The sequence below is a fragment of the Hypomesus transpacificus genome, chromosome 21, assembly GCF_021917145.1.
Source record: "Hypomesus transpacificus isolate Combined female chromosome 21, fHypTra1, whole genome shotgun sequence".
In the NCBI taxonomy this organism is placed as follows: Eukaryota; Metazoa; Chordata; class Actinopteri; order Osmeriformes; family Osmeridae; genus Hypomesus; species Hypomesus transpacificus.
The window spans coordinates 1,097,497-1,120,795 of record NC_061080.1 but is presented as its reverse complement, the minus strand read 5'-3'; the positions used below and the strand labels follow the sequence as shown (position 1 = coordinate 1,120,795).

The window sequence follows — 23,299 nt, the reverse complement described above, 5'->3', positions numbered from 1 at the left end:
AGAACTGGAGAATTGGAGAATTGGAGATTGGAGAAGCACATTGTGCCTCACTTGCCACGTTTTAAAATGAAAGTGAAAATAAGCAAGTGAGTGTGTTGAATCCATCGCTCGGCGTCGATCAACTAAACACTAAATAAACATTTCGATTACGAAAGTTATCCCGAGGGGCGAGACGGTAAGAGCAGACTAGGAATACGAATATATACGGAACACGGACTACGAATATATTTTATACAGGCTTACATCTACATCTGTAGTAAATAGTGTGCAAGTGGAAAATCGAAAATCGGATACCTACCCACTAACGCTACTTTTTAATATATAGGGTTAGGGTTAGTTAACTTATGTTAGTAATGTTGGTAATTGGCATCGATTAGGCTTTCAATTGGTATTTGGCGCTAATGTGACTTCTAGGTAAGGATCAAGTTTTGGGGTGGCAGCTAGTGATTACAGTTGAAAGGACAATAATTACTAGATTTTTCGCGGATGAAATGTCTTGCGTTTATCCTACTCGACTGTCTGTTGTGCTTTGACTGGCAGTAGCCTAACTTTCACTTTCGACACGGTGTGTGGATAAAAATCAACAGTAGAGATTAAATATTACGTTCATTTTTGTGATATGGTGATGTTTTAATTAATAGTTGAAAGTCGTGGTCCAATCGCTTATCCCACTCCACTAATCACTCATCTATTCTAGGGTTCAGTGCCATCTGGTTTGCAGAATGAAATATGTCTTGCTCTTCAAACTGCTGTCCCTACTGACTATTACCACCCAGCAGGGTAAAAATGTTTTGTTTACTTCTTCTATTTGTTTCTTTTCTAATTTTGTAGTTTATTACTTGTGACATACCTGTAGGGTGTATTCTCCTTTTACCTTATTTTAAAGTTAAAATCACTATAGAGCCCTTTGATATGTAATATTAAGTAACTGTGTTGTGATCAAAGTACCAAAAGCACAAATGTAGTTACAATTTAATATTATTTCCCAGTAAAATGCATATAGGCTCTGTATATTAATATATACTCATGTTTTGGATCCCTTTCAAACTTCAGACACATTTGAAGTCTTGGGTGGTTCAGTCGTTGTTCTTGCAGGAGAGAACGCAACGTTGCCATGTCACCTCAAACCCAGCATCAGTGCTGTAAACGTAAAGGTGAAGTGGATTAAAATAAAATCATTAGATAATATCTCGACAGTTCATGTTTATGAAAACCAGAAGGACGTTGAAGCCGTAGCAGACTCGACATACCTAGGACGGACGTCCCTTTTCAGAGAAGAACTTCAGAAAGGCAACGTCTCCTTAAAACTAATTCACGCAAAATTCTCCGATAGTGGACAATACATATGTGGAGTTCTGACAGCAAACTGGAATGAGGGAGCTGCTGAGGTCACAGTTTCTGTCAAAGGTAGTGAAGAAGTCTCTTCAGACATATTTCAATTATTTTCCCATTCCGTTTCATTCTAAATGTGCTTTTTGAAGCTCTGTTGTTGGTTGTTATTTATGAAAATGTTTCATTTGCAGGTGAGGGATCTTTGCCGATGGTTTCCATTAGAAGCCCCAGTGATTGGGGCCTGGAAGTGTTGTGCAAATCTACAGGCTGGCACCCCCAACCTGAACTGGTTTGGCTGAACAGTAATGGGCAGGTACTTCCTGCTAAACTCATAGAGACATCTAGAGGCCAGGATGGTCTCTACGACATAAAAGGACTAGTTGTTGCTCAAACAAACTCCGACCAGATTACATGCAGAATTCAACAGCAGTTTAATGGCCACATGTTGCAAACAAAGATAGATGTTCCAAGTAAGTAATATTCATTGTCTTAAACTTAAGTCTTTCAATGAAGATTGATGTGTTCCAATCACTTCAGGTTGCACTGAATGTTCAGGATTGTAATACTGTATAACTACACATTTTTAGCAGAATATTTTTCCCTTCGTCAAAATATTGTTATCCTGACCTACTTTTTCAAATGTTCAAAATGTCTTGAAATCACCAAATGCATGCTCATTTTGTTTTTTCAGATGATTTGTTTCCCAAATCAAAAATGGAAGGGCTCATCATCGGCTCCCTGTTGACTATCGTCTTTGCTGTGGTCATAATCCTTTTGTGTTGCGTACACAAAAGGAGAATTAACACAGAAAAAGGTATGTTTCGCTCATCAGTTTTTGATATAGGCCTATGCATTGATGCTATGAAAAACCAGGACAACCAACTAAAATGTGACCTTGTATGAAGTGCATGATTAGTTCTACATGCAACATTGCAGTTAGCATGCCCATTTATAGAATACTTCTTCAAATATACTAGATATTTTAGAGTGAATATAGGCAAAATAATACACTATGGGTGTGACCACGCAAAAAATGTGCATTCAATCAAGGTCGTCAACATTCCGAATTGTAATAGAAAAAACATTTGGTTGCATGAAAATGCCTTTCTGATTGCTGAAACCAGTGCATAGATTCTGAAATCCAGTGATTCCTTTGTGGAATGTTGTGTTCCGCACAATATGGCCATGTACTGAATGCCACTTGCCAGTACAAAGTAGAGGGTGTAGTAACGTGATGGAGAGCTAGATGGCAACCAACCAGGGGGCTGCACCCATAGCTCTGGCAAATGGTTGCATTACTCAAGCAGAAAATGTAGAGCACATTGGACATGACATTTATTCATAAATCAGATAAGTTGAAGACTTTAGACATGCAATTGTGCATAACAATTCACTTTAAGTTTTACAACAAAAGTAAATATATTGTAGACATACCTGATGTACTAGATGTTCCTGCCCCTATTCCTCCAAACTCTGTGTAAGGTCATTTAACCTGGCTTTGCATTGCTCAGGTGTTTTTGAGACCCCAGACAAAGATGTACTGACCACCAATGCTAAATCTGTAGGGGGTGTTGAGCGTCTCAATACCTCTTAAAAACATTTTTTTTTGTCTACATCGGTGAACTTCCATCTCAGCCTCTATGAATTCTGGTTGTCTTAATCTCGACATAGTGACTTGTGTCTTTTCCCACAGCCCCAATGTACCATCAGGTACCGGAATATAGAGACCAGCCAAGTTTTTCAATTATTCCACCCACATAGTGGAGCTGGGGTTACATTTCATATATTTCGGTGCTCCCAGATAAGAGGTCGCTGTTTCTTATTTTCTGTAATTGTCATGTGGACATTATGAAAAAAAAATGACCACAGTTTGAGCGATCACCATGGTGCTTCTAATGACAAGAAAGATCTCCCCCCCTGCTTTTTTCCATAATGTCGGCCATGTCAATTACAGTAATGTGCATCAAAGGCAAGGCAGAGTAAACTAGTCTGTAGTCTTCTGTTTTAAGTCTACTGGTTCTATGAGAAGGTTGCTGTAACATTTTAGTAATGATGTCAATATACAGTAGGTCATTTTTATGTGTCACAGATAAAGACATGCACCAAACTTCATATGTGGATGTTCAGTATGTGATCAATTATTTAAACTTTTTATTCACAGCTCAATCATGGGCCAGATCCGGACAAAATACTACATGTATTGTGTTCAAAAAAAGACATGGGAGTGAGGATGAAACAGCTGTCTTAAAAGGTAAGTCATTTAAATATTTTTGTAGACATAAGACAAAGTACAACATTGAATTAAATCTTGTCTTTGCAAGTAAACATTTTATCTCAGGGTTCTTTTCTATACTCACAGTTTTTATTTTATGATATACAATCTCATCATAATTTTTTTTGTGCAGAAGCATATACTGAGTACTGTGTATGAACATGATAGATTAACTCTATATATTAGGACCTTTTTACTGTTATTGATATGGTGATGAGCCTCACTGTTCTGTAAAGTAGTTCTGTTTGATTACTAAATTACTATTTGTCACTGTAGATGGCAAAGATGTGAATGTCAGTTTCATGCAATTTGGTAAGTTGTGTTGCTACGTACATTTTTAACAAATTATATTGTCTTAACTGGCCACTGAAGATTTACTCATTTGAACAAAATATATATTGTTACTCTTATTTAATGTAAATACAATTTCTCCAACAGCTAAATCACATATTATCCAGAATGGTAAGGACTGTGTTTGGCTGTGAGGTAGAAAACAATGTTTTTGCCTGCTTGTACATACAGTATTCCACATTGAATGAATAACTGATAAAGATTCTAAAACTGATAATATGTAAAGGAAGAACATACAGTAGAGATTAAGGCCTGGAAACTTGTTGTAAAGGTTTTTTGTGTTGTTTTATTTATCTGAAAATCTCAAGAAACAATTAGGTAATTGTGTGTGTGCGTGTGTGTATACAGTAAATGTATATTATACAAAGTTAGATATCCAACCAGTTTCCCTGTAACAAAAACTTACAGCTAGAACAAAGTAAGAACATACAGTAGAGGTTAAGGCCTGGAAACTTGTTATAAAAGAAAATGACTCCTGGTAAAATTATGTTCTTGCTTACCAATTCAGTTGTTTGTCTTGTTTTATTTATCAGAAAATCTCAAGAAACAATTAGGTAAGTGTGTGTGTATTCAGTACATGTATCTAATGCAAAGTTAGATATCCAACCACTTCCCCTGTAACAAAAATGTACAGTGGAATCAGTTTAGATTAAGAAATCCCATCCTTTTTTCAACAGACTTTTTGAATACCAGAAAATTGGGTGAGTACAAAGAATCTTGTCTATTATTTTGTTTAGGAAAATAGAAGGATACATGATCATGTAACATCTCTTCACAGATTACAGCGATGTGGTCAAATGTCACAGTAAGTGAAATTACACTGTTCCATTTTGTGTAATAAATAATTGCAGCTAATAATTACATAATTAAATAAAATAATTACAGCTTTAGATCAGCCAATAATACTCCAAGAGAAGTTAGACTGGATGCTGTTACTGGGAGGTTGAATCAGAGGGGGTGGGAACCTACAGTATATACAGTACTGTAGCTGTGACTGGCATAGGAATCATACAGCTTTAGATAAGTGACATATTGCTGAATTTTGAACAGATTGTTTTAAACAAATGTTTTAGGGTTTTTGTTATTGAAAATATTACTCCATTCTCTATAGGAACCATCAATCTGGATGCTGACAATGCACATGTTGATCTTGAAGTAAATGACAAAGATGTGCAAAACACTGGAAAACACCCACAGAGCTTTGGTAAGTAAACATACTAACGTAATTGTGTAATATCATTAAGTGATTAACAGTTTTCTCTCTCACTTAAATAAATTATTGTTCACATTCAACAAATATTATGTGCTAAGTGTCATGTTATTACTCAATATTGGCGCCTACAACCTTTCCATTCTTTATAGAACCCAACACTCTGGAACCTGGAACTGAACATGTTCCTGTCGAAGGGTCCAAAAACACTGTTGAACCTGCATCAAACACCCATCAACGTTTCAAGAAAGCTCCCTGTGTTTTGGCAAAGGAGGGGTTTTCCTTTGGGTCACATTATTTTATTGTGGAGGTACCAAAGAACGGCTGGATTGTAGGAGTGGTCAAAGCTTCTATCAACAAGGAGAATACTTCAGGCTGCACTGTTCAAGAAGGCTGCTGGACTTTGAGGCACAGGCAGGGGAAGATAAGTATTCATGATGGTACTATGCTATCTCTTTTTATGACAAGAGAGACAGAGAAAGTCGGGGTCTTTGTGAATTATGATGAGAGTTTCGTCTCATTTTATAATGTGACCCACCATGATAACACCGATAAGTCAGGTGATCATATCTACACTTATACAAATTGTAAATTTGAAAACTGTCAAGAGGTCTATCCATTCTTTGGAATTGGAAGTTTGAAAACTCAAAACTCAAAACTCATCATCGTTGACCCTGTTACCAATGATTAGCCCAAAAAATGATAACCAGCCGAACAGTAAACAACCTACATAAGCACTTAAGGGAAAAGCACTATATCCGAAAGCTTTTCCCAACACCAAAAGATATACCTTCTAGACTCTATAGCAGATGGGAAATCTATGGGGGAAATCCAATGTCAACTATGTGTTTGTCTGCAATAAAGAAATGATATTTCTGAGAACAACAGAACGATCACCCATGAAAGATATGAACTCTATGAACAAGTATTCTTAAGATAAGTTCGACTGGATGCTGTTCCTGGGAGGTGGAATCCAAGGGGGTTGGACCCTACAGTATATACAGGACTGTAGCTGTGACTTGCATGGGAATCAGCATGAAAATAAGTAAATAAGTAGATCAAACTGCATGGGGGGGGGGGGGGGGGGCAGCCTTAAAACTTATGGTTGATAGTCTTATATACAAAGTAAGTCATGATTTTTTCATTGTTTCAATTCCTATAATGAGTGATGTACAATGAAATAATTGACCAAATTAGCCAATATTGTATTTAAGATGATGTTGTTGCACTGTGCCAGGTAAAAAAGACTGAACAACTGCCATACCGTTTCAACTGTAAACTTTGAGTTCTTCATTTGCTGAAGTAACTAATACTGTATTGCCAATGTGTTATATATAAGGCTCAAGACGCACTTGTTCCGGGAGTACAATGGTACTTAGGAATGGTTTGCTGAACCCAACGCTAGTTTCCTCAAGGATCACAATGACTCTTGCTTAGACTGTTGCTCTTGTTGGTTAGTGGTAGCTCATTTAAACTGTTGTATTCTATTTTAGTTAATCCTATTTGTATTGCTTTCCTACAGGTACACCTGCACTTAGAGATTAATGTTGTGTAATTTTAACTTGTTTAACTACATGCTCTTATGGTTTCTTCCCTTTAGCACTATTTTTTGGTTGTTCACAATATGTACTTCTTGTTTTTGACTACCCGCAATGCTGTGGGGCTATCTTGTTGTTATTATCAGTGACCTATGCACTTTGTAAAGCTCTCTCTTGGAAGTCGCTTTGGATAAAAGCGTCTGCTAAATGATTAAATGTAATGTAAATATATATACTTTATACCATGTGTTAAAGTAATACATGTTAATTTCAATTCAAGATTTTGAAGAACATTTTAAAAAAAACTCGCAGGAGAAAAACCTTTTGTGAAAACAACATAAAATTGTTTTCACAAATGTACACAAGGAATACTTCAAATACTTACAAGTTTGTGAACTTCATCAATACTGTAAGATTATACCTGCAGATGGCAGTGTTGTATTTAGTAACAGAACGGACTAGGCCAACACCAGTGTGTCTTTGTGTCCCAATGCTGAAACCTCAAACCTGCTTATCAAACATCTATAAGTATGAAATGTATTTTCACCAGATTCTCCAGTTTTCACCCCCTGTTGTATCAAATTAATTGTTATTTCCAAAGCAATGCCACAGAGAAGTTCACAGATGTTCATTGAACTGAACCTAAACCAACCTAAAACCCTCAAAGACGAAAACAAGGTGAAACTCTAAGGAAAACCTGAGAATAACAGAAGGAACCTTGGGTGAGGGATCCGATCCTGTTCTATTTGTTATTATTTTGTTCATTCCTTTTTTTTGGTTTTATCTTTGTGGAAGTACCAATAAAGCAACCAAAGGCCATTTATGCATTTGAATTGTGTGTCATCTTTTGAGGTTGTAAACCCTACAGTACATAGCATGAAGGGTACCGATAAGCACCACGTCAAGCTGACCTCTTCTCAGCAACATCTCACCGTTATCGTCATGGCACCCTGAATGTGAGGAAGCGCCTCAGGTGTCAGTGCAGGATCCCCTGGAAGAGGTTTAGGTTGATGCAGATGGAAATGAGTGGACTCAGTAAACACCTGGCCCCCACGGGGGAAACGATATGATCTCATTCGTATGCACCACGTGATACGCTATAAAAGCTGTGCTTTTCACCTCATTCACACTGAATAGGATCATGTAAATGTCCCAGCGATTCCCATTTTGAAATGGTGACTGTGTTTTATGTGTTTCCCCTTTCTTCTGAAAGCTTCCAAGGTTTCTAGAGAGACGTCTAAAATTCAAACATCAGTGCGGTGTCATGTCTTAGCTACGGAGCATGCAGTGTTGTGTGCTTCCCATCTTCTGGAGCCCTGCCTGTCCTCTGCAGCTTGCAACTGTATATAGCCTACACAATCAGCCCCTGAACAAAGATGCTTTTGATTTTCAATTGGAGGGAAGATTGGAGGATTTCCTTGTGAGCTATCGACACAAAATGGCCCAGCTGAGTTGGGAGTGTGTGAAGCAAATGGAATCAATTCTCTCCAGCTGTTTGCTCTCTAGTCGGTTGGTCTGGGATGGGGAAGCAGGCATATATGCGACTATTCATTAGGCCAAAGATGCAGTTACACCAACATAGGCTATTGTCTGAGAAGTGAGACAAGCCTACACAGCTCATCACCTGGTGGTGAAGAAGCTTCTGGAAAATCCCCCAAAATGAGATTAGGCTTCCAGACAAAATGTGTGTAGGCTGTAGTAAATGCTTAGAGTCGTCCCACCGATTGTTCTCAGGGACGCAAGACAGATAAGCGCACACGTCCACACACCCATGGTTGCAGAGAGAGAGAAAGAGAGGGAGGGTGGACTGGAGGGAGGAGGAACCGTCTCTGCAGTAAGTTAGCTTTTGAAATCAACCAAGACAAAGTCCCCGTCAAAGCAGCTTAACAATGAGGAGTTCCAGAGGATCGGCTTGTCGGCCTGGTTTTCTCTCCTCCGCCCCCGCCTCTATCATTCTGCTCTGTTTCTTCTTCAGACTCACTTCTCTTTCTCCCAACTTCACCCCCAACCTCTTTTTTTCTGCCTCTTCTTCCCCACAACCGGGGCAGCCTTTTACAGTGAGTCAGGCTGATTGGGGTGACTCATAATCTGGATGTAGGGGAGCACAGACAGGGGGGACGGGGGGACGACACAAGCGGGGGAAGCCCTGGCTTCTCCTCTGAGGTGGGTGATTTCTCTCCACGTAGGCTGGGGGCACCGGGTCCTTCTCGTCCTTACTGTTCCAACCTGGTTGCATAATTGGTTCCCTGTTTTGGTTACGTGAGCTGTGGAATATGACGATACAGATGTTCACTGATTAGGCATTAAAGAAGCCGAAAGCAGTCTGCCGTACTAACTGACCCCACTTGCCTGCCTTAGTTAAAAGGGACGTAAATGGACCTTCTTGAATGCAGATCATCAGTTACACAACAGTACCCAACACATTTGGATGTGGGTATTGATATTGGATGACATCTTCTTCGGGCACATTACAGTAAATGAGATGTGGAAATGGGGGTAGAGAACTGAAACTTCTAGCTCTGTTTTCAAACAGCCAAGCACTTGTGGAGATGCGACTAGCCCTCCGTTTGAAGAGGACAAGATAGTGCATATACACGTGTCCAGATTTGCCCAGGTTCATCCGGATCTCCCCCATCACAACCAACAGTGAGGTGTCGTATCACTATTCTGATGGAAGTCAAATGAGATTCAAGACTCTCCATGTTTTGGAGTGGTCCCAACTTGCACATGAAGTGTCCTCCAGGAAGGAGTGCTAATGACAAGCGAGGACAAAACACTGAATGCAGACTGGAAGCAAGCCTGTGCTATCAAACCATCCTCTCATCAACACAAGTCCCTGACACCTGCCCTTTGACCTTACGACCTGTGGAGTACAGGCTGGCTGAGTGGTTTGGAGAGGCTCTCTCCAGAATCGGTGCGTGCTAATTGCCTTGGGAGCATCTTATTAGCATCGAAGACCAACAGGGGGGAGGCTGTTGATAAACGCACTTCTGTGTGGATTACCTGTGGAGCTGGGTTATCACAAGAGCCTAATCCCTCTGTAGGACAGGGACCTAGGAGAGAGGGAGGGAGATTTGGAGGGAGGGGGGTGAAGGGCGTGCAATGGCGACAGAAGAAATGGCTTGAATAGGATCTGTTGGACGTCGTTTCTTTCATTTTATCCAATGATCAGGGTCTCACTTGGATGTTCATATGATTGTGCCTTTTCGTTCATTGTGGACCCTGTCATTGTGACAGACAGAACACAGTATGGGCTGTATGGGTACACATTGTATGGGCCTTGGTGTGGTTGTCTACCTGCCCAGGGACAACTACAGATGTAGCTCACTGTGAGCTGTCCACGCAAAACGGAACAATAACATAACAACAAATCCAATTTATTACAGTTCCTCTGCCTCTCCTCCCGTCCAACCCGGATCCCTGTGTCTGTTGTGTGTTGCTGTGTCCCAGCAGAGAGATCGTTAAGCTACGTGACCTGAAACAGCCTCCAGTGGTTGGGCCATCTAAAGTGTGTGTGTTGTCCTACACAAGTCTCTATTAGCATCCGTCTATCTGTCCCTGGTTCTCCGAAGCCTATTACAGAGCAGAGAGCGTTGGCGCTCTGTGCTCCATCTTTCCCCATGATTAGATTAACTCTCCAGGTCTGCCGGAGAGCGTAGGAAGGCCACGCTCATTACCCATGTGCCCCGGCTTCACTCGACGCACAATAGCAAAGCTTTCAGCCCCGTAATTTGAGACTCTCAGGCTCGTCAGCGCAGTGGTGAGATACCAATACGGACGCACCCGCACCACCATCCGCTGATGTTCACGTTCCGCATCCTCTTGATTACAGAGTTTGGATTAGAGTGTACGGTTGGCAAGGAGATGTACTGGCTACACATTAGGCGCATTCTTTTCCTTTGCTGCCGCAGGCGTTGTGTGGCGGTCGGGGAGTTGCTGTCGTCCGCCGCAGACAGGGAACGAGATAGTCCTGATAATTGACTTTTTAATAGATTGAGTCTGATCCGACTCGATTTCCAACATTGCAATGAGTTTAGTGGTTTTTCAGATGGAAAACATGTACACAGTGAAATCTCCTAGACAACCAGGGCAAAGTGAAAACAACATCCACTGCGATTCAATAATGTATTCAATCAGGGAGGAAGCATGGTTATTGTATTGCATTTGGGGGTGCCAAAGGATAGACAACCCAGGCCGTAACTGAACAAAGAGCAAGTCAAATAGCCTTGAATGTAAAAAATACATGAAGAATATACTTATTTGTCAATCAAAAAAATATATATATACATGTGAGCTTGTAATAGTTGTTCTAGGTTATGGGGCCCTGAAGAACAGCAACGTTTAAATACTCAATGAAAGTCTTTTTGGGGGGGTGAGAAACTGATTCAAGTCAGTGTATACTGTGTGGTACACTGTGTGGTATACTGTGTGGTATACTGTGTGGTATACTGTGTGGTACACTGTGTGGTATACTGTGTGGTATACTGTGTGGTATACTGTATGGTATACTGTGTCCATCTTTGAACAAGCTGTTTTTGAGTAATTGTAAATGTCGAATGAAATGCAACCTTTCAAATAAAGAATCAAGGACTCATCCAAACCAGTTCTTTATTATGTCAGGGGAGGGATCAAGTAGAAACACTCAACCCAACGAAGGGTGTGAACTCATGTTTTCTGTTTAACATATCGTTCTTTATTTCTTAGAAAGTCTCAGTATATTAGTGTCTAAACATGATCACACCTCTCCTGAATGTTGAAAACAACTCTTCATCAAGGAGGAGGAGGATACACCCAGCTATGAACGATTTAGTCACATTTGTTCCACCTTGCATGCCTTGTGTCTGACAAGGTTATCCATAGCCATGCTTCCCTCTGGATTTCAGCACACGGGGAGGCGGGGCCAATGTTGTAATTTAAGAACTTGGCTTTGGGCATAATCACCTGTGGTGATACTTCTAGGGTCAGGGCCGCCATCTAGATAGGTTTATCATGTATAACACCGTCCATTCTGTTGAGAAACATTCCAAATCAAGAGATGATACGGGCTGATCTGTCCGGAGTGTCTGTTTTAACTTGCGTGATCCACAGAAAGTCCTTCAGTCTGAAGGTCGATCTAGAGCTGCCGGTCTGAAAGGGCTTGACAACAGGGGGTAAACTTTCCTGGGCCTTGAAGGGGGAATAGGTAAGGATGAAGAGGGGGAGGGATTTGTGCCATTCGCAAGCTCTTGCCGGGGATATTTTTCCAGAGAGGCACTCTGAAAGAGAAAAAGAAATGTTTTATAAGCTAAATGGTATCTGATATGAATACCAGGACAAATCAGCAGGATGACACTGAGTAAAAACAATAAGAAAACAACAATATTTTATTTTCTGAAAATGTTGTGGCTGTTGTGATTGGTCCTGTGTTTTGAGGCTTATCTTATCGCCTCAACCACATGGCCAAATGTTTTCATCAGCATACACAGGAGTCAATGTTTTCACACACAGAAAATAGCTACAGTCGAAGAGCGTCCTTTTGAAAGGTATCCCAGAATTCAGCATCAGACCACAACAGATATGCTATTCTCTGGCTCGGCACTCTAATCCCCAAAGCACACAAGGGCTTGGACTGACTCACCAGTTGCCTGGCCATCGAACTGAGAAGGCTCTCTACATCTAGGACCCACATCTGTAGAAAAGAAAGACAGAGGGTGGGGGGGGGACAGAGAATGGAATCAGACAGACGGGAAGAAAGGCAGGTGACGCGCAAATACATCAATCATTTACGATTTCAACGCTGCAGAGCAGAACGGCCCCATGCCCACGTTTTCACACTGAACCTAGTTTTGCAGCGATGGCACTTTTCTCACTAGACTTGCCATAAAACATTCAGCAGCCTGCTCAATTTCTCCCCAGTAACCACTCACCCTCCGTACTTGTGACCCAACAGATGGGCGCCTATACGAGGCGCAACTCACAAGTCCCCTCGCTGCACACGCAATTCGCTTACTTTGCTTAACCTATTTGTGCCCGCGCGAGGCAGAGACAAGACCATTGGCAAAGTCCTCAGACATGCAGTGCCGTAAATGCAAAGAGAAGCTCGACTTGAACACACCAGCGCATTCAAACACAATGTTTGAACCTTGTAGTGAAAACGCACAGTATGGTGCACATGAAATCATCGTTATTGAGAATCTCTGAATCCAGGATAGCCAGTTCAGGTCATTTTATGAATCCCCATGGGTCCTGCAGGTCAATCAATAGACCCTCTGAACGACTAAGTATTGGCTGGATTGCCTGGAAGAGAGATGGAGGACCACGACAGCTAAAACAGAGAGAGCGGTGCTTACTCTGTGGCTCTGCCTTCTCTCTATGCTCCACGCCCTGACGTCTCTCCAGTGCTCTGGTAGACGAGGGTCCGCCGCCCTACTCTCGCTGGCTCCTGGCATGGTTGAGCCTCTCTTCTGGGTTATTCTAGGTCTTTCTCCTGAGGGTTTGCTCTTCTTCCCAGGTCTGGGGGTAATGAGAACCATCCCTGAGGGAGCGTATTACTGTTACCTTTATGGCCACGCCTCCTCTCTCTCAGGTGGCTGAAATGGCTTTCCTTGTTGTCATTTGAATCCAGAGACTGATACTAGCAGGACGGTGCCTGACTTGGGGTAGGGTGTTTTGGGCTTCTGGAGTGAGGTGTTTCCTCAGCGCACCCTGTTCCACGTGCATTAGTCATGGCTGTGGACTGCGTTCGCCGTTTCTGCCACATTCACCGTGCCGTACGTCTGCCTTTGTGCTCCAACCCTCCCATTAATTGTGAGAATAATTGGTCTGTCTACACAGACTACACAGAGGCGTTTCTATTTATCTCCCTCCAGGAAAAAAAGCTGACAAAAGACATCATCCTAGATGGTGAAGCCCGATCGAGTCCGTTTGCTTTCGTCGCGCCGCCTTTGAATAGGGATGATTGCCCGTTGGCACAAGGGCATGGACAAAAGAGCGGGCCTGAAATGTGTGGGGTTGGATAAAAAGGAATGTAGAGCATTGTTGGTAATCAGCCAAGATATCACAATAGGATAATGGAACCCTCACCTGTTCTCTTTGTCTTTCCCCACCCTGGTCACCCTCCCCTTGTCTGCTTCGTATGCAGCTGCCTGTCGATCTGGGGGGGTGTGCAGAAACAAGACAATTGCCATTACAAGTCTAATATGCCCAGGATAGAAAGGGATTAAAACCCAATTTGTTGGCTCATTGATCATCTCAAAGAAGAAATGGTTTAAAAAATGATTGGCTTTTTACTAGTGTGTGAATCTACCATCCTACAGGATGGTAGCTCTCCAGGGAAACGCTCAGGACGTTCCTATTTACGACATGTGTTGGCTGTGTCATGCTACCGTGGCTAAAGCGTTCTGAAAGCCAACATGGAGCTAAAGTTGACAGTCGCTTCTTTTGGCTCAGTTGTCTGAGGGATATTTAAAACCTGGAGCCCATGTCACTGGTAATCCCGTTTTTTATTACTCTCCCAGATCTCCATCTCTGATTGGATACGATTAGGTATTAGGTGCACCTCTCCTAATTGAGGACTAAGAATAGTTTAGTGATGAGCATCCATCATTGGAGACACCGATGGAGGTACCATGGAAACAAGAGGGGTACAAGGAAGAGAAAGAGAGCATCCACAGCATTTGCATAAATTGGTTGGATTGGAACCAAATGGGGGTTGTTTTGTCTTGTCGCTCCAAAAGGTGTTCTTGAAATATTCTTTAAGTGTCGAGAGGCTAATGCGATTACAGTAATCAAACTTAGCTCTGCTCAGGTGTTCACCTGCACTCAACTCCAAGTATAATCCCCTCTTTAGTAAACCAAACCCTCTGCCAACACAACAAACTGCACTTTCTACAAACTCCCCCTACCAGACGAGTTCAAAGGTCGCACAGACACCAGACTGAGGACTATAATAACCCAGCACTGCATACATTACCAGGCTGATGTACCCGAAGCTGACACCTGGCTGAGCGTGAGGCTTCACTTCTGTATGGGCGGAGGGTCCCTCGGCATGTACGCCATCTCTTTCTCCCCAAGCTCATCAGGGAGGCTGAGGGAGAGAGAGACAGAGAGAGAGGGAGAGAGAAAGAGAGAGAGAGAGAGAGAGAGAGAGAGAGAGAGAGAGAGAGAGAGAGGGAGAGAGAGAGAGAGAGAAAGAAAGAAAAAGAGAGGGAGAGAGAGCAGAGGACAGTAGATGAGTGGGTGGACAGGTGTCAAATCTCATTAGCACGGGACAGTGTGATGGAAACCTCCACGTTTGTGTGGTGGGCAGCGCGGTGGCTGCTCGCTTTCTGGCAGGGGCCATCATCGTTCCCCTCTGTGACTCAGCGGCAGGGACTTCCTGCCAGATTTGGAGAGACGAGGAAGGCTTTGAGGAGGAGGATCTTCTTCTCTGTTTTGGTTTGATTTTGTTCATTGAGGGAGTTTCTCGTTTCATCCACTCCAACATTAAGCCTGATTAGTTGGGTTCAATGCAAAGTGATGTGTCATTGTTTTTGGGCTGTTTGGGTAGCGGTGAGATGCAATTTAAACAGACAGAGGTTTTGTCTGTAATGCAATCCATGTGGGATATGGGAGGCAATTATTCATCGAGTGTCCCATCTATGCACCAGCCCAGATTGTTAAGGAGTATTAGGACTGACTGTTTATGGTAATGTTTTGTGTGTGTGTGTGACTGTTTGTGCGTGTATGCATGCGGATTAGTGTGTAAGTGTGCACAATAGTCTGTGTGTGTACACGTGTATGTCTGTGTCTGTGTGTGTGTGTATTTCAAACAAGCCATCACATTTGCAGGATTCCATCAGCTTCAGGGGTAAACATCGAAACTCTGGACACTGTCCCACAGGGAGTGGTAGGAAAATACCCAAACTAATCGCACAAGCCGACGCCATTCCCAAGCTATGAGCTACTCCGCAGGCTCCCCCTCTCAGGACAGTTCACCTATTGCGAATGAGCAATTGTCAGTTCAGGTTTCATGACCAAAACCTGTCCAGTATCTGGGCACGATCCGCACAGTGTCCAGAACCTAAGGAAGTGATGTCAACGGTGATTTGTCCTCCTCCGAGGAAATGACACTGTAAACACTGTAAACACAAAGTGACAGATGCTGTGTTTAAGCTTAATACACTTTGGCGTGCCGGTACAACTTCCCAAGCCATCCACTGAGGACACGTTTCATCGAGCCAATATACTGTGAAAGTTCAAAGAACCGAAAAGTATCCGATTTAAAGACAGTTGGACCGAGCCGAGCAGGGAGACTCAATGTTTCCTACTTAGATGACTTGAAGGAGCTACTTAGCGATGTATTTCATAAACTCCATAGTGATGCCTGAAACCACTCTGATGCAGTGAGATGTTGTCGGAGCCTGGCCGACATGTTCTTTTTCACCTTCATTTCTGTTTGGGTTCACTTCAACGGAGGCGTAGACGAGCCTGGAACAGGATGGTATTTGGCTTCTTCTCCGAGATTTCAGTCTACCATCTATCATCGATGTGTTTTTGCATACCTTAGATAATCATCTCTCTATAATCACATCTCTCACTCTATGTTGTTTTTCATCTCTATCTCAGCTACTCGGTCTATGCTCCGACAGAGGAAGAGGGGGAAAGAGAATCCCAGTGTGATTGTCTCTTTTATTTTCCCTCCCACCTCGATTTAAATGGACAACCGCAGCTTTTAAGATTCAAATTTACAGGGCGCTTCTGGCGAGCGTTGTGGTGCTTTTCTACGAAGTGCCCTTCAAGAGAGCTGTCAGGAGGGAACGACGGGAGGAACACAACAACACACTTGGCAGAAATCAAGCTTGCGTCTCAGTACGAAATCACCTTGAATCGATACACCCTCCAGCCTTCGGGGGGGTTCCGCACCCCTTAGCAGCTTCATCTCCCAGATGCTGACAGTCACAGAGGTGTAACGAGCTCAACAACTGCCCGAGGGGCTGGGATTTCTTCGAAACAATCTCCGGCGCATACAAAGTGCTCGAATTTTCCGCATGACACAGAAGGGAGCGTGGAGTGGTCACTAGTTGGAAGGAGCTGGTTCGTTGATTCAATTTGCTGCACAAACAATAATTTCTGTCCAGATCATCTCTCCGAGAGCTCGATTTTGATTCAATAAAAAAAAAAACTTCAAGCAAGACACAAGTCGTTAATCACCCCAAATATGAAAATACAATTGCCTCAGCCGACAGAACTCTGCTCTACAGCTTGAGTTGGAGGAGTTCTCCCACACAAAGGTCAGACCTCTGAAATCTACACAATAGTGACAGTGGAGGACTCAGTTTATCTCACAAGGCAGTCTGGCGGCGGTACTCACGGCTTGACTCGGTTGGAGAAGCGTCTCCGCAGTATGATGGCCAGGGTCGTGAGGACCATGATTGTGGTGCACATGGTCCACCAGGCCCACCCTGCACCCTGGAGGCCCGGGATGTCAGCATGAATGGCCCATGGGGGCGGTCTGGAGGGACGGAGTTAGCCTAGCCTTTAGCGTTTAGCGTTTAGCGTCGCTTGCCTGTGTCTCTCCCTTTCCCGGCGCCTTGCAGAGAAGCCCTGTGTGGATTAGCTTGGGGTGGGGGGGGATTAGACGGGATCACAGGGCCATGTTATTGAGGTCAGGGACATCGTGATACACACATAAGCCACCTTGTGATGTGTATGCATTTTCTGCATAACCCTTCCCACCCTTCCCCTCACCACCTCCTCCCATCTGTGTTCCACCAGACCTCATTAATCCTTGTATCCACGTGTAACTGTTTCACTGTGGACCGTACCGGTCCAAAACCCCCCCAAAACGACGGTTGTTAGTGAGCGAGGGGCAGCTAGAGCTCTTGTTCCGTAACGGCTGTCAAACGAAGCCTAAGAAACAGCAAACCCAGTGACACCATAATGAGGCGTCCGTTTACGACGGAGGAGCACGAAAAGACGAGGGCCCGACGTGTCTCTTGTCTGTCCCCCTTGGAACCTGCCGCCTCCGCACCACGACAAACGCCACTCTCCCGTCGCGCCATGAGACAGGGCAGGATGACAACACGTCCTAGGCAGGGGGCGAAGGGGGGGGCATTCTCATGCCATTACGACCAGGGAGATTAAATTCCCTCCACGCTGTTGAGCTCAGGCTCCCCCCTCGTCAGAGCCCGCCCTGTCGAAAGCGCTCCGGAGCGTGGACGGAAGGTTCTGGATTCACTGGAGCGCCGTCAGGAATGTCAAGTGCCGTACCAGTGTGGATGCGCATCTCCTCAGTGGCTTTTCTCGTCTAATTACAAAATTCCTCCGTTTTTTTTCAGTTGGTATAGCCATGTCCGTTTGAAAGCCTGCAGGATATTTAGGTTGCTATTGGAGCTTTTATTAGTATTGACCTGCATGGCCACCTTATGTACTGACTTTGTCCCCTAAAAGACAGATACATTCAATGATCTCATGAGACCAAGTTTGAGGATTAGAAACCCTGTGAATTTGTATATTTGCACATCACACCTCGCTTGAGAACAGTAATATAACTGGACAGAACTCATACGTGACGCTATTCTGACCAGCGAGATGGCTTCACTTTCACTTTGAACCTTTACGTAAGTTACAGTTCTGTCCCGACTGGATGATTACCACTCCTACTTCAGCCTAGATGATACGGCTTCATGACAAACAGCAAAGCCATGGAGTCTCGTGTCCCCAAGCAGCACCAACTGTCATAATAAGGTTATGAAGCCACAGAGGTGATGTCTTACAGATCTGCAACCAGGTACTTTTCCTGTCCTGGCAACTATAATTAGACCACTCTATAATCCCATCAGCCTTGGAACTGCTGACTCAGTGTGTGTGTGTGTTGTGTGTGTTTGTGTGTGCATACGTGCGTGCAGGTGTGTATGCATTTGTGTAAGGGCCATGTGAATGTACGTGTGATTGATAGTTTGATGATGTTTTTGTTTTGTTTCAATGAGACGGTAAACTGTAGGATGAGCAGTTTACTTCCTTCACGGTGCCTCAGCCAGTTGATCTGGCTTCCTGTATCTCTTCTGGGGTTGGTGTGTGCGTGCGTGTGTGCATCTTCATCATGGGAGACTGCCTCGAGCCCTCCCTGGGAAGACAGTTTCTGGTGACAAGAGACCGTGTCGCCATGGTGACACGTCAGTGTCCTGCCAACCACACCAAATGAGAGAGGTCGGGGGAGCAACAGTGTGCCCCCCCCCCCCTCCTCCCACCTGCTAGCAGGTGCGACAGAGGGTGGTAGATAGATCACCTGTTTAGCCAATCAGCCCCTTTTTTTCTCCAGCCATTTGTTGTTCCTGGTAATGACACAGAGCCCTGTGTTTCGTCAACGGAAGTGAGAAAGAGCAACGACGGTCTCGAACTTTCAGAACATGCCAGAAATCAGTCCGTTCCGAAAATAAATCAAACCATTTCTGTCGGCGGAGGAAACACGCTGGCGTACAGCTGGAGAGCTGGAATACATTACCGCCTGGGATTGAAAAATGAACGTCTTCCTCTCAGTGTGAGTCTCCCACTGGTGCCTCTGATACAGAGCGACGCTCGAAGCTTCAAACAGCGAACAGGCAGTCATTAATCATTGATTAGGAACATTTACATTCCATTATTTCATTATCAGAGGGTCTGTAACAGTGGGACAGAGCATGCGCACTCCGCACCTGCAGGCGGGGGACTCTTGCGTAATGTTATTGCTGTCTGTTTGGCCCCGGGGGAACCCGACAAGAAATGGAATTTAAAAAGCCATGATGTGGTCCTTCTGAGAAATGATTCAACTGTTCTTCAATAGCTTGAGGCACGGGTAGAAGTAACTGTCAATGACTAACGTGAACATCTCCTGTGTTCTTGATGTATCGGGGGAAAATAGTCCAGACATTTAGAGACAAGGTGGTAAATGACTTTATTCATGGACTTACCGAACCTGCAGAGGTACAGGTCTGTAATCTGTGCATACATACCCAGCATCTTCATTTAGACTGCCACCCAGAAAACAATTACAGTATATAGTACTAATCAATATACAGTAAACAAATACATATACAGTTAATCATCTGTTAATATATTTAGAAAAATATAAAGTTCAAACTTTAAAACGGACAAAACATTTCACAACTGACATAACTACACACGCACAGTATGTTAAGATGCCCTTATTTGCCGAAAGCGTTAAATGTGTGCGCAATGTGAGACGTTTTCAGAAGAAGGTTTTTCCAGAAACAATGTTGACATTTACATCCTGTAGAACTATGACTTATAGCCATAGCATACAGTAGAGTGATTCGAATGTGTGTGTGTGTGGTCTGTATGGTGCACGTGCGTGTCCGTGCATGCTTCCGTGTGTGCCTACACAGTGTAGGTGCATGTGCATGTGTGTATTGCATGTCAGTGTGTGTATTGCATGTGCATGTGTGTATTGCATGTCAGTGTGTGTAAATATGCTGGCAGGTGGGAAAAGCTCTCTGATGGAACCATCTGTCAACGGCGGGAAACTCAGCTGTCAGGGAGGAGGAGCCTGCAACTGAGGGGGAAGTGAAAACAGTACGATGCCATTTTGTCGAGTTATGGGTGACACGCCGCACCGCGCACATGTTTAATAAACATCCTGTCAGAAGGAGCTCTGCCCAACTCAAATATTCCTCTTCGGGCAGCTACTTAATGAAACCAGGGGGCTTGAACTCAGAGGGAAGGAAGCAATCCAAATGTGTTGTTGACGTCAAAGGTTGGGCCTGAACGTGTCGGGGGAAAGATGATTAATAATAATTCACAGATTCAAGTGGTAGTGCAGGTCATTGCTCTCTTCTAAAGTGATCGGGCTAAAGTCGTGCTAAACTAGCTCATTTTCCAACGCAACTGTACTCCGTTAATCCCGATTCAGCTACGGTATCGTCTAAATGACACCCTTGACCGAATAGGCCTACAAGTAGTTCTCTTCAAATGAAGAAAAGCGGGCAGCACAGCAGCCATGCGTGTCAGGCCTTTGCTGTTTGTGTTCGGCCAGTAGAACGTACAGAGAGATGGAGGGCTGTGTGACGGATAGTCGGATGAGGAAGCAAGGGGCCTCATTAGCGCCTCATTAATGCTAAATGAGGATACTACCAGAGACCAGAAGGGAGCTACCGCACGCCAACCAGCGCAGACACCGACAGGAGATTTGATCCGAGAGCCATTTTAAATAGATTTGTAGTCTGTCCAGGGGATGTCTGGGTGCAGACTGGGACGAGAGACCAGGTGACCTTGGATGGTGCAAGTCAATCTAAATGCTAACGAGGCTAGTCAGTGCAACAACGACGAAAACGGTCTGTTGTGGTGCAGCGTTCTAGGTGAGCCTGCGATGGTTGTTGTGGATATCTCCCCCCCCCCCCCCCCCCCCCCCCCCCCGAGAAGTTACGAGGTGAAGGATGTGCCGACACGACTTCAAAGAACTGATGTCTTTCCTGAGATCCCTGGAGCTTTGTGAAACCCTTAATGGAGGTTTTAATGCATGTGTCTATTATAGGGCTCTCAGGATGTAAACCAACTGACAACCATGTAAATATTAGCATTAGGGACTTCTTATGGTGAGTGTGAGTATGTGTTTGTCCGAGGCAGCGTTTATTTGAATCGGTGTGTGCGCACGGCAAGAATATGCATTGTTTGTTAAGCTTTCTACATCATTCAATCACCAATGCGGTTTGTAAAGATAACTTTTAGATTTCCTTGTATACGTGAAGGGTGCTTATGATTGGATAAAAATAACTGATAGAGCTGGGTTCAACACCAAGTGCTGGAATTTCAGCAAGCATCAAGTGCCTAAAATGGAAACTAAAGTCCCTTTTAACAGCCCATCTCAATGCAACTACAATGGGTCTTGAATGAGGGCATAGGTATACATATGCTCACCCACTGTACAACTATACAGACAACATCTCTAGAGTAGTACACACAGTACACACACAGTAGAGGGAGAGAGAGAGAGAGAGAGAGAGAGAGAGAGAGAGAGAGAGAGAGAGAGAGAGAGGGAGGGAGGGAAAGGTGTGTCCCCCCCCAAAAGGTTGGGATACAGTAGTGAATACATTAAGAGATTCTAAGTCACATATCCTTGTCCCCCCTTGGAAACCACCGTTCCCCCTCGCACTCCCGCTCCCTCCGGGCATTCTAACCCGAAGGAATGACAGAGTCGAAACAATGGACCTCGTCCCCGCACGGTCCTCCGCCCCACAAGCTCCCCCGCTCCCCCCCCGCCCCCTTTCTCTCCTCAGACTGCAGAGCTGGAGAGCTGGACCCAGCCCACCTCCGTGTAGGCGCCCGTCACATGCCAGTACACGGCCCTCATGAGCTTGGCCCACACCGTTTGCACCTCGGCAGTGAAGGATTCTGGGAAGTCCTCTGACAACACCTCCAGTATCACGCCGCTCAGGATCTGAGAGATGGAGAGGATAAGAGAGAGAGAGAGAGAGAGAGAGAGAGAGAGAGAGAGAGAGAGAGAGAGTGGAAGAAGAGATCATATAAATGGAAATGAGACGATGGAGAGAGACAGGGAAGAGATTGATGAAAAGTGGAAAAAAAAGCGAAAGATAATGGCTGTGAAAAAGTAGGGGGTGGATAGTAATTACTCCCTCTACTGTTTTTCATTCTGCCTCGAGAGAGTGAAGAAGCACAGTGGAACTAACAGGAAAACAAGCCATATCAAACTCAAGAGTACATCCAAACTCCTTACCTTGAAGTACATGGGCTCCACCTTGTGTTTGACGGCATGGGCCTTGCCCACCAGGGCCAGGACGGAAGACACCTTCTCAGGGTCGTGGAGGTTCTCCACCACCGTGTTGATGGCGTTCATCACCCGGCGACCATGGAGCCTCAGCTGGGTGCTGCGCTCCATCTCCTCCGGGTCATCCATGTCCTGGAACTGGCTGAAGTACTGCTTAGCCGAGGGGAAGTTCACAAAGAACCTGCAAGGAAAGAGAGGAAGAGATGGTGGAATAGCGAGTGAAGCGGCTGATACAGAGAACGTGAATGAGGGGAAATAAGGTACTGGGGCACCGTCTTTGTGGACCATGACGGTCCTGCGTTGTAGCATCCTGGCATTTTTATTTGTATTTAACCTTTATTTAACCAGGAAAGGTCCCATTGAGATTTTTTTGGGGAGATGAGGTCCCATCTATTTTTCAAGGAAGACCTGGCCAAGACAGGCAGCAACATAAAAACACATAGTTACAGACAGAAGAACAGAATGAGACAAGTAAAAAAATTAAATACAAAAACAACTAAAAGTTACATTACGCATCATGACGAAGGGGTTCAAACAGGCATTGCTTTTGATGATCTCTGCTCGTGTGAACGTTTTTGGATAAGAAGAAAAGAGGCCGAAGGCTTCACCAACAAATTCCAGCAAAAACAGATTTGCACTCAATCTTTTAAAATGGCATTGTATCTAAAAGCACTAAGACACATTCTTAGTCCATACTGTGTCCTCACAACAATCTCAGATGGTATCACTTTGCATCTTTGGTGAAATGATGTCATTACAGAACCCTGACGATAGATGATGATATATTATGGCAGCTAATAGGTTCGACAAAACCCATTTAACTCTCCTGATTAAGTAACTGAAAGCCGTCTTAATGG

General features: G+C 44.0%; 3 protein-coding genes across 7 annotated transcripts in view; 1 reads left to right on the top strand and 2 right to left on the bottom strand.

Moving 5' to 3' along the window:
• Positions 1 to 106: 106 nt before the first annotated feature.
• On the top strand, positions 107 to 6,184 carry LOC124483437 (butyrophilin subfamily 3 member A1-like). Of its 2 annotated transcripts, none has more exons than XM_047043892.1 (13): positions 107 to 175; positions 698 to 780; positions 1,054 to 1,407; positions 1,524 to 1,802; positions 2,024 to 2,146; positions 3,494 to 3,583; positions 3,881 to 3,916; positions 4,043 to 4,066; positions 4,489 to 4,509; positions 4,633 to 4,656; positions 4,734 to 4,760; positions 5,067 to 5,159; positions 5,318 to 6,184. In XM_047043892.1, the coding sequence occupies exons 2-13, from the start codon at positions 723 to 725 to the stop codon at positions 5,854 to 5,856; spliced, it is 1,668 nt and encodes a 555-aa protein (XP_046899848.1). In that variant the 5' UTR covers positions 107 to 175; positions 698 to 722; the 3' UTR covers positions 5,857 to 6,184. The 2 variants fall into 2 exon arrangements, with proteins under 2 accessions (XP_046899848.1, XP_046899849.1); XM_047043893.1 differs by lacking the exon at positions 4,489 to 4,509 and adding an exon at positions 4,253 to 4,273.
• Positions 6,185 to 11,308: 5,124 nt separating this feature from the next.
• Positions 11,309 to 17,270, bottom strand: LOC124483553. Of its 3 annotated transcripts, XR_006957858.1 has the most exons (5): positions 17,034 to 17,270; positions 14,655 to 14,768; positions 13,766 to 13,835; positions 12,321 to 12,371; positions 11,309 to 11,958 (listed from the first exon to the last, which is right to left on the bottom strand). XR_006957858.1 is itself a non-coding variant. In XM_047044045.1 (4 exons), exons 1-4 carry the CDS (start codon positions 17,105 to 17,107, stop codon positions 11,732 to 11,734), a joined length of 465 nt encoding a protein of 154 aa, XP_046900001.1. In that variant the 5' UTR covers positions 17,108 to 17,225; the 3' UTR covers positions 11,309 to 11,731. The 3 variants fall into 3 exon arrangements, 1 of the variants encoding a protein (XP_046900001.1); XM_047044045.1 differs by lacking the exon at positions 13,766 to 13,835 and having other exon boundaries at positions 17,035 to 17,225; XR_006957857.1 differs by lacking the exons at positions 13,766 to 13,835; positions 14,655 to 14,768; positions 17,034 to 17,270 and adding an exon at positions 13,033 to 13,607.
• Positions 17,271 to 21,915: 4,645 nt separating this feature from the next.
• cygb2 (cytoglobin 2) overlaps positions 21,916 to 23,299 on the bottom strand; it is a 7,105-nt gene continuing 5,721 nt past the window's right edge. For both annotated transcript variants that reach the window (XM_047044309.1, XM_047044308.1), the window contains 2 exons: positions 22,392 to 22,623; positions 21,916 to 22,094 (listed from right to left, as the gene is read on the bottom strand). In XM_047044309.1, the coding sequence (XP_046900265.1) occupies positions 21,930 to 22,094; positions 22,392 to 22,623 (397 nt within the window). In that variant the 3' untranslated portion in view covers positions 21,916 to 21,929. The remainder of the gene's footprint in view (positions 22,095 to 22,391; positions 22,624 to 23,299) is intronic.

Bases quoted from the DNA above. Each gene is read 5' to 3' on its own strand.
- LOC124483437 (XM_047043892.1), top strand. From the start codon at position 723: ATGAAATATGTCTTGCTCTTCAAACTGCTGTCCCTACTGACTATTACC. The intron at 2,147-3,493 runs GTATGTTTCGCT...TTTTATTCACAG, and splicing joins GAGAATTAACACAGAAAAAG to CTCAATCATGGGCCAGATCC. The intron at 4,067-4,488 runs GTAAGGACTGTG...TTTATTTATCAG, and splicing joins ATCACATATTATCCAGAATG to AAAATCTCAAGAAACAATTA.
- LOC124483553 (XM_047044045.1), bottom strand. From the start codon at position 17,107: ATGTGCACCACAATCATGGTCCTCACGACCCTGGCCATCATACTGCGG. The intron at 12,372-14,654 runs GTAATGTATGCA...TCTTTTCTACAG, and splicing joins GCTTCGGGTACATCAGCCTG to ATGTGGGTCCTAGATGTAGA. The intron at 11,959-12,320 runs GTGAGTCAGTCC...TTTCTCTTTCAG, and splicing joins GTTCGATGGCCAGGCAACTG to AGTGCCTCTCTGGAAAAATA.